The 10,213-nt window shown below is 40.8% G+C and overlaps 1 protein-coding gene across 1 annotated transcript in view; it reads left to right on the top strand.

The window, feature by feature from the left end:
• Positions 1-8,852, top strand: part of gtf2h2 (general transcription factor IIH, polypeptide 2) — a 27,692-nt gene extending 18,840 nt beyond the window's left edge. The window contains exons 11-15 of the mRNA XM_062025185.1: positions 1,223-1,286; positions 3,859-3,962; positions 4,341-4,434; positions 6,653-6,692; positions 8,656-8,852. Of these exons, the coding sequence (XP_061881169.1) occupies positions 1,223-1,286; positions 3,859-3,962; positions 4,341-4,434; positions 6,653-6,692; positions 8,656-8,748 (395 nt within the window). The 3' untranslated portion in view covers positions 8,749-8,852. The remainder of the gene's footprint in view (positions 1-1,222; positions 1,287-3,858; positions 3,963-4,340; positions 4,435-6,652; positions 6,693-8,655) is intronic.
• The last annotated feature ends 1,361 nt before the right edge of the window (positions 8,853-10,213 follow it).

Below are 10,213 nucleotides of genomic sequence, written 5' to 3'. Positions count from 1 at the left end.
TTTCCATTACAACTCCATTGGGTCAGTATTAGAACCTTTACATGTTGAATGTTTCCATTACAACTCCATTGGGTCAGTATTAGAACCTTTACACGTTTAATGTTTCCATTACAACTCCATTGGGTCAGTATTAGAACCTTTACACGTTTAATGTTTCCATTACGACTCCAATGGGTCAGTATTAGAACCTTTACACGTTTAATGTTTCCATTACAACTCCATTGGGTCAGTATTAGAACCTTTACACGTTTAATGTTTCCATTACAACTCCATTGGGTCATTATTAGAACCTTTACACGTTTAATGTTTCCATTACAACTCCAATGGGTCAGTATTAGAACCTTTACACGTTTAATGTTTCCATTACAACTCCAATGGGTCAGTATTAGAACCTTTACATGTTTAATGTTTCCATTACAACTCCATTGGGTCAGTATTAGAACCTTCACACGTTTAATGTTTCCATTACAACTCCATTGGGTCAGTATTAGAACCTTTACATGTTGAATGTTTCCGTTACGACTCCAATGGGTCAGTATTAGAACCTTTACATGTTTAATGTTTCCATTACAACTCCATTGGGTCAGTATTAGAACCTTTACACGTTTAATGTTTCCATTACGACTCCATTGGGTCATTATTAGAACCTTTACACGTTTAATGTTTCCATTACGACTCCATTGGGCCTTCTTGACGGCATGAATCCTGCTTGATGTAATGTCTCCAACAACCACAGGGGGGAGACCTTGTTGTTGGCGAACTGCTGTAGGGCAAAGTCCTCATCCACGCCAAGGTCTGAGCGGCATTCATCCAGGCTAGGCAGGAGTACTCCATAATGCTCCTGACCTGGCTCTTGTAGATGTTGGCTCTGCCTTAGCGTCAAACTCGTTGGCCAGCTTACGTAGTGCTCCGAGACGTTGACCAGCACTTTTGGCTGGTCCACGTTAGTATGGAGTCAATACAAAGACCCAGAACCTCTATCTGCTCACAGAGCCCGATTTTAGTGGCCCCAATGATCAGTATTCACATCAAGTCACTCCGCTGACTTGGCTTTTTACAGTATTTTATGCAGAGAAAATGTTTTTATTCTATGAAATCAATGATGATCTTTTGGAAGATTGTTGATGTAATAGTCTTTTTAATTCCATTTTTCATGAGCATATGAATGTTGATGTACTGGGTCTTTGTTGGAGTGACAAGGTTTTACTCTTCTACCAATCAGGGTTTCCTCAGCACACCAGCTGCTCTCTGACTGACCAGGATGCCAAACCTTCCTTCAGCATGGCGTAAGTAAACCTAAAAAATACATTAATCATGTCATATCTGCAAAGGTGTATTGGAAGCAACTAGACCTTTCTAGTTATGGTAAATGGGTTGTACTTGCATACCGCTTTTCTACCTTCAAGGTACTCAAAGCGCTCTAACACTATTTCCACATTCACACACATATTCACACACTGTAGGTGGGAACTGCCATGCAAGGCCCTAACCACGACACATCAGGAGCAAAGATGAAGTGTCTTGCTCAAGGACACAACGGACATGACTAGGATGGCGGAAGCTGGGGATCGAACTAGAAATACTTAAGTTGCTGGCACGGCCACTCTACCAACCGAGCCATGCCGCTCCCTTTGTTGACAATGCTTCACTTTTCATACAAAATGCGTCTTAACGTCTCAAGTTCTTCACTTTGAGTTGTAGGCGTTCTTCACTTCAAGAGTTGTGGGTGTTCGTCACGTCGAGAGTTTAGGTGTTTGTCACGTTGAGAGTTGTAGGTGTTCGTCACGTCGAGAGTTGTAGGTGTTCGTCACGTCGAGAGTTGTAGGTGTTCGTCACGTCGAGAGTTGTAGGTGTTCGTCACGTCGAGAGTTGTAGGTGTTCGTCACGTCGAGAGTTGTAGGTGTTCGTCACGTCGAGAGTTGTAGGTGTTCGTCACGTCGAGAGTTGTAGGTGTTCATCACGTCGAGAGTTGTAGGTGTTCATCACGTCGAGAGTTGTAGGTGTTCATCACGTCGAGAGTTGTAGGTGTTCATCACGTCGAGAGTTGTAGATGTTCTTCGCGTCGAGAGTTGTAGGTGTTTGTCACGTCGAGAGTTGTAAGTGTTCATCACGTTGAGAGTTGTAGTTGTTCATCACGTCTAGAGTTGTAGTTGTTCTTCACGTCGAGAGTTGTAGGTGTTCGTTACGTCTCGAGTTGTAGGTGTCTTCACTTCAAAAGTTGTAGGTGTTCTTCACGTCTCGAGTTGTAGGCGTTCTTCACTTCAAGAGTTGTGGGTGTTCGTCACGTCGAGAGTTTAGGTGTTCGTCACGTCGAGAGTTGTAGGTGTTCGTCACGTCGAGAGTTGTAGGTGTTCGTCACGTCGAGAGTTGTAGGTGTTCGTCACGTCGAGAGTTGTAGGTGTTCGTCACGTCGAGAGTTGTAGGTGTTCGTCACGTCGAGAGTTGTAGGTGTTCGTCACGTCGAGAGTTGTAGTTGTTCTTCACGTCGAGAGTTGTAGGTGTTTGTCACGTCGAGAGTTGTAAGTGTTCATCACGTCGAGAGTTGTAGGTGTTCATCACGTCGAGAGTTGTAGGTGTTCATCACGTCTAGAGTTGTAGTTGTTCATCACGTCTAGAGTTGTAGTTGTTCTTCACGTCGAGAGTTGTAGGTGTTCTTCACTTCAAAAGTTGTAGGTGTTCTTCACGCCTAGAGTTGTAGGTGTTCTTCACTTCAAGACTTGTAAGTGTTCTTCGCGCCTAGAGCTGTAGGTGTTCTTCACGTCTAGAGTTGTAGGTGTTCTTCACGTCTAGAGTTGTAGGTGTTCTTCACGTCGAGAGTTGTAGGTGTTCTTCACGTCTAGAGTTGTAGGTGTTCTTCACGTCGAGAGTTGTAAGTGTTCTTCACTTCAAAAGTTGTAGGTGTTATTCACTTCAAAAGTTGTAGGTGTTCTTCACGCCTAGAGTTGTAGGTGTTCTTCACTTCAAGACTTGTAAGTGTTCTTCGCGCCTAGAGCTGTAGGTGTTCTTCACGTCTAGAATTGTAGGTGTTCTTCACGTCTAGAGTTGTAGGTGTACGTCACATCTCGAGTTGTAGGTGTTCGTCACGTCTCGAGTTGTAGGTGTTCTTCACGTCTAGAGTTGTAGGTGTTCTTCACGTCTACAGCTGTAGGTGTTCTTCACGTCGAGAGTTGTAGGTGTTCTTCACGTCCAGAGTTGTAGGTGTTCTTCACTTCAAGATTTGTAAGTGTTCTTCGCGCCTAAAGTTGTAGGTGTTCTTCACGTCTAGAGTTGTAGGTGTTCTTCACGTCTACAGCTGTAGGTGTTCTTCACGTCGAGAGTTGTAGGTGTTCTTCACTTCAAGATTTGTAAGTGTTCTTCGCGCCTAAAGTTGTAGGTGTTCTTCACGTCTAGAGTTGTAGGTGTTCTTCACGTCCAGAGTTGTAGGTGTTCTTCACTTCAAGACTTGTAGGTGTTCTTCACTTCAAGACTCGAGTTGTAGGCGTTCTTCAAGTTTCGAGTTGTAGGCGTTCTTCAAGTTTCGAGTTGTAGGCGTTCGTCAAGTTTCGAGTTGTAGGCGTTCTTCAAGTTTCGAGTTGTAGGCGTTCTTCACGTCTCGAGTTGTAGGCGTTCTTCACGTCTCGAGTTGTAGGCGTTCTTCACGTCTCGAGTTGTAGGCGTTCTCCACATCTCGAGTTGTAGGCGTTCTTCACGTCTCGAGTTGTAGTTGTAAAATTGTTAGATGTTGACACCTGTTTGTTTTGTTGTCTGTTTGTGTCAAGTGTGTTTGATGTGGACACCTGTTTGTTTGTGTTAGATGTTGACACTTGCTTGATTTTTGTCAAATGTTTTTTATGTTGACAGCTGTTTGTTTGTGTCCAGTGTGTTAGATGGCAGCAGTGATCCAGCTCTGTCTCTTGGAGGATACTTCTGTCCTCAGTGTCACGGCAATTACATGGAACTACCTGTGGAGTGTAAAGTCTGTGGTACGTTTCACCGGAGTGTGAGTTTGTGCCAGTTTGTGTGCATGCGTGCATTCATGTATGGGTGTTATTAATGCCATCAATGATTGCTAAGACTACTAATAATCATGGCATTACGTCATTGTTTGTTCTGCTGTGAATGTGTGTCATCCTGAATAAAGTAATTTTGTGTGTAAGTAAGTGTGTCATCTTGAATAAAGTAGTGTCATCGTGTGTGTAAGGATGTCTGTCACCTTGAATAAAGTAGTATTTTGTGTGTAAGTATGTCACCTTCAACAAAGTAGTGTCATTTTATTAGTAAGAATGTGTCACCTTAACTGAAGTTATTTTGTGTGTAAAAATGTGTGTCACCTTGAATAATGTAGTTATTTTGTGTGTAAGGTTTGACGCTGGTGTCGGCCCCTCACCTCGCTCGAGCGTTCCACCACCTCTTCCCGCTGCATGTCTTCTTGGAAAGTGCCGCAGCAGAAAACAGGTTTGTTGTATTTCTATCATTGCTGATTTCCTGGCATGACTTTAAAGCTTCAAGAGGTGACGTTTAGCTGGACATTATTTTATATAGACTGAGCCGACCCAAGCCTTCATGGGGCCCTAAGCAAAATTACATTTTGGAGCCCTCTATTTCTGCCAATAATATGGACTGTTGATCATTCACACACCTACTATAAACTCATTGCGACTCTGGTAGTGTTATGAGGTGGGAGGGGGGGAGTAAGCTCAGTTTGAAGGGGGGCGAGAGCATATGAGTTTGTAGGGAGCAGAGAGCATATGACGCAACTCAGCGGAAATGCCGACAGTTTTATGACAGAAATGTTATGTAGGCCCTTATATTTGCCGAACATATCCAAAAATCCATCAAACAGGGAGTTGTCAACACCAGAGTGGGATTTTATTTCTACTGACGACACCCGCAGGCCGTCGAGAGCCATTGTAAGACTCCCATCGGGAGCAGTGTTGTTGGGAATGAATGTACAACACACCTCTCCGAACATCGCACGCTCTCCACTCTTCTCAGCCAGGAGCATGTCCAATGCTTGTCTGATTTGTAATGTCAGGCAAGAGGAAGCAGAGAGTTGCTTGTGCACTGCAGTCAATCCATTAGCTTAGGTGTGACCCATAGAAAGATGGATTCAAACCCCGTCGCTACCTGGTTAACCAATTTAAACTCGTCAGGCACACCATGAGGAACTCCAATCCTATCAATGTACAATGTAGGTGACGTCAATGGCTGAGGGGCTTTGCGTTTGGAGTATGTCAATGTGGATTGCGGGAAAGGCGAGTGATCAGCGGTCAGTTCGTCTATCGTCATAGGAAACACCGTAGCTGAAAAATTCAACGTTGTCAGCACACACCTGACTGACCAGGTAGGGGGAAGGAAACTTAACAACGAGGTCAATTAGAATCAGTTTTATTGGCCATGTATGTTTAACACTGTAAACAATAAATATCAACAATGAATTCAAATATGAACCATATAACCACATGCAAGGTTCTTACCAATAGTGATGATGACATGAGCATGAGTTAGTACATTGACAGGTGACTTGATTTACAGCATTCATCGGGTTGAGAGCCTGAGGGAAGAAACTGTTTGCTTTGGCGTACAGTCTTTGTTTTGGCGTACAGTTTGTTTATTTTGGCGCATAGTTTGTGTGTTTTGGTTTACAGTTTGTTTGTCTCGGTGTACAGATTGTTTTGGCATACAGGTTGTTTGTTTTGGCGTACAGTTTGTTTGTTTTGGCGTACAGTGTTTGTTTTAATGCACAGTTTGTTTGATTTGGCGTACATGTTGTTTTGGCGAACAGGATGTTTGTTCTGCCGTACAGTGTTTGTTTTGCTTTACAGTTTGTTTGTTTTACCGCACAGTTTGTTTTCGCGCGCAGTTTGTTTGTTTTGGCGTACAGGTTGTTTGTTTTTGCTTTCAGGTTGGTTTGGCGTACAGTGTTTGTTTTCACACACACTTTGTTTTGGCGACAATCTTTGTTTTGGCGTACTGTTTGTTTTGGCACACAGTTTGTTTGTTTTACCGCACAGTTTGTTTTCGCGCGCAGTTTGTTTGTTTTGGCGTACAGGTTGTTTTGGTGAACAGGTTGTTTGTTTTGGCGTACAGGTTGGTTTGGCGTACAGTGTTTGTTTTCGCGCACACTTTGTTTTGGCGACAATCTTTGTTTTGGCGTACTGTTTGTTTGGGCACAGTTTGTTTGTTTTGCCGCACAGTTTGTTTTCACGCACAGTTTGTTTGTTTTGCCGTACAGGTTGTTTTGGTGTACACTTTGTTTGTTTTGGTGTACAGTTTGCCTGTTTTGGCATGAAGTTTGTTTGTTTTGGCATGAAGTTTGTTTGTTTTGGCGTACAGTTTGTTTTGGCGTACAGTTTGCTTGTTTTGGCATACAGTTTGTTTGTTTTGGCGTAAAGTTGGTTTGTTTTGGTGTACAGTTTGTTTGTTTGTTTGTTTTGGTGGAGTTTGTTTTGGCGTACAGTGTTTGTTTTGGCATACAGTTTGTTTGTTTTGACGTTCATTGGAATAAAAATACAATATTACATTTCTTCTTCTCACATTGTGTGACTTGTTCAAGAATCTCACACATAATATTTCCATGTTTCCCACATACAAAGTAAGTTTTTAATACATGTGTTGTGTATTTTGTGTGTAGTATCTTAGCAACGTGTTTAACATCTTGTTGTCCTTTCAGGTTCTGCCATTCTTGTCAGGGACCATTGAAAGATAAAAGTGTAAGTGTCTACTTATGACAATCATTGTAATAATTACTACTATATATAGTAAAATAACTATTATTGAATACTAGACTGATATATATATATATTCATGTAATAGATGTACATGACATGATAAAGTACAGTCAAACATTATTTTACATCCACAATAGTTGTTTTACTCCTTACTAATAAATGTAAATGTGCTGCAATGATGTTGCTATATTCAATCTCACTTTGTTTTTGTCAAGGATACTGTCATTATATACACACACATAACTGTACATATATATATATATATACACACACACATGTATTTACACATGTGTGTGTATATGTATACGTGTGTGTGTGTGTGTGTGTGTGTGTGTGTGTGTGTGTGTGTGCGCGTGCGTGCGTGTGTGTGTGTGTGTGTGTGTGTGTGTGTGTGTGTGTGTGTGTGTGTGTGTGTGTGTGTGTGTGTGTGTGTGTGTGTGTAAATATATATATATATATATATATACACACTCACATATATATATATATATATATATATATATATATATATATATATATATATATATATATATATATATATATGTATATATATATATATATGTGAGTGTATATATGTGTGTGTGTATATATATATATATATATATACAGTATATGTGTGTTCTTGTATTTCTACCCTTCTTGAGACATCAACAAGGACAAGTACCTTCTATATGAGGACCGGTGAACAAGTTAGGACCGAAATCATGGTCCCAATACGGATTGCATCTAACAGAGAGCCACATACAGTGTACACATATCTGTGAACATTGTTCCAAAGTCAGGATTTTTAGTTGATTTAATGTGCATACAAAAGTAAACATTGCAAAGGCAGCAATATATGATAAAACAAGACGGCAGCTAAAGAAGGACTTCCCTATTCATTCCAGAAAAAATCCGGCAGGTGAACAGCTGATTTTACGACTTCCTGTGCTGACGTAAGATAGCCCGCCAGGTCCCATATGTGACCATAGGATGAAAAAATTCACTACGGTACTAAGACTATAGTGGCCATTAACAGTTAGCTTCTACAGCTGGGTTGCCCAAAGTGCGGCACAGGGGCCATCTGTGGTCTGTGACTCCTTTGTCATCGGCCTTAAGCACATTGCAAAAAACAAAAAATAGAGATCTCATTTGCACCCCCTGGTGGTGAAATCTATCAAAATGAGGGTGGTCCCAAAAAGGAGAGATTTTTCAAATTGACTGTGTTTTTGTTTTAATAGTACTCCCCCTTCTGGTCAACATATGAAATAACAAGTGTGTGTAAACATTTGAAATGCGCCCCCTCTGGCCAAAATTTATTAAAACAAATATATGTATATAGAGACATACTGTAATAACTTGAAGTAAATAATAAAGATTAAAAACCAATTACAAAAAAAAAAATTTTACTAAAAGCTTATCTTTCTTATATTTGCATAGTATGTATATATTATTAATGTTGTAAATACAAATCTTTATGTATTTAGAAAGGGTGGTCCTAAAGAGGTAGGCATTTTTCTCAAGAAGGTAATAAATACGTGTGTGTGTGTGTGTGTGTGTGTGTGTGTGTGTGTGTGTGTGTGTGTGTGTGTGTGTGTGTGTGTGTGTGTGTGTGTGTGTGTGTGTGTGTGTGTGTGTGTGTGTGTGTGTGTGTGTGTGTGTGTGTGTGTGTGTGTGTGTGTGTGTGTGTGTGTGTGTGTGATTGTTAACACAAAATGGTCCCGAGTGCATGTTGTCTATCTGTGTTGGCCCTGTCATGAGATGGACACGTGTCCAGGGTCTACCACGCCTTCCACCCGAGTGCAGCTGGGATAGGCTCCAGCCCCCGCCCCCACAACTTCAAAAGGGACAAGCGGTAGAAAATGGATGGATATTTCTCTGCGACCTGGAAGTGTGACAAAGGAGGACGTGGACTTGCAAGTCTGGTGGAGTACTCTTTGTAATTGTTGTCCTGGTGTGCTTGCAGATGTTGACGTGTCCCACGTGTCACAACATCTTCTGTATGGACTGTGATGACTTCATCCACGACTCCTTGCACTGCTGTCCTTCTTGTCTTTGACCAAACCAAGAACAATATTGTTTTGCCATTCAAGGCATTTTCTTCATAGACAACTCCGAAGTAATCATGATTCGTCGCAAATAAATATCATTTTGCATCAATAATGCGCATACTTGCCAACCCTCCCGTTTTTAGCGGGAGACTCCCGGTATTCAGCGCCTCTCCCGATAACCTCCCGGCAGAAATTTTCTCCCGACAAACTCCCGGTATTCAGCCGGAGCTGGAGGCCACGCCCCCTCCAGCTCAATGCGGACCTGAGACTGAGTGGGGACAGCCTGTTCTCACGTCCACTTTCCCACAATATAAACAGCTTGCCTGCCCAATGACGTCATAACATCTACGGCTTTTAGAGAGTAGAGTGCACAACTGCGCACACAACAAGGAGAAGAAGCAGAAGAACGAGGAAGTTACAGACATGGCGACGCCGTCGACGAGCAAGATGAAGAAATACGCTTGCAAGTTCCAAAACGAATGGAAACAAGAATTTCAGTTCATTCAGGACAGTTCGAAGGGGAAGGTGTATGTAATTATGTTGCCTGTACATTTTGTAAAACAGACTTCTCCATTGAACACGGTGGCCGAGTCATGAACGGAGCAGAAGTTAAACAGGACAATACTGCCATCTACTGGGGTGACCATTTTAACTTTGGGTACACCAGTTACTTGGGAATTAAGTCAACATTAACACTACACAACACATTCCCAGAATTAGCTGCAGCACCAACTGTAATGATATCAAGTACTGGAGCGTATCTAGTCGATACTACTATGATTACATCGATATTTTTTAGCATCACAAACTCTTCTTTTGTTTTTTTTATTTTTATATTATGTTTATAAACTCAGTAAATATGTCCCTGGACACATGAGGACTTTGAATATGACCAATGTATGATCCTGTGACTACTTGGTATCGGATCGATACCCAAATTTGTGGTATCATCCAAAACTAATGTAAAGTATATAACAAGAGAAGAATAAGTGATTATTACATTTTAACAGAAGTGTAGATAGAACATGTTGAAACAGGAAGTAAGCAGGAAATGAACAAGTAGATTAATAATTCATTTTTTACAGTTTTTCCTTTATAATATTGACAAAATAGTAGAATGATAAGTGACACAATATGTTACTGCATACGTCAGCAGACTAATTAGGAGCCTTTGTTTGTTTACTTACTACTAAAAGACAAGTTGTCTAGTATGTTCACTATTTTATTTAAGGACAAACTTGCAATAAGAAACATATGTTTAATGTACCCTAAGATTTTTTGTTAAAATAAAGCCAAAAATTAAAAATGTTTGTGGTCCCCTTTATTTAGAAAAGGTACCGAAATATTTTGGTACCGATATCGGTAACAAAATATTGGTATCGGGACAACACTGATATATATATATATATATATATATATATATATATATATATATATATATATATATATATATATATATATATATATATATAT

Source organism: Entelurus aequoreus, linkage group LG17 (assembly GCF_033978785.1).
Source record: "Entelurus aequoreus isolate RoL-2023_Sb linkage group LG17, RoL_Eaeq_v1.1, whole genome shotgun sequence".
Lineage (NCBI taxonomy): Eukaryota > Metazoa > Chordata > Actinopteri > Syngnathiformes > Syngnathidae > Entelurus > Entelurus aequoreus.
The sequence above is the reverse complement of the archived record's forward strand: the minus strand, read 5'-3'. Positions and strand labels throughout refer to the sequence as shown.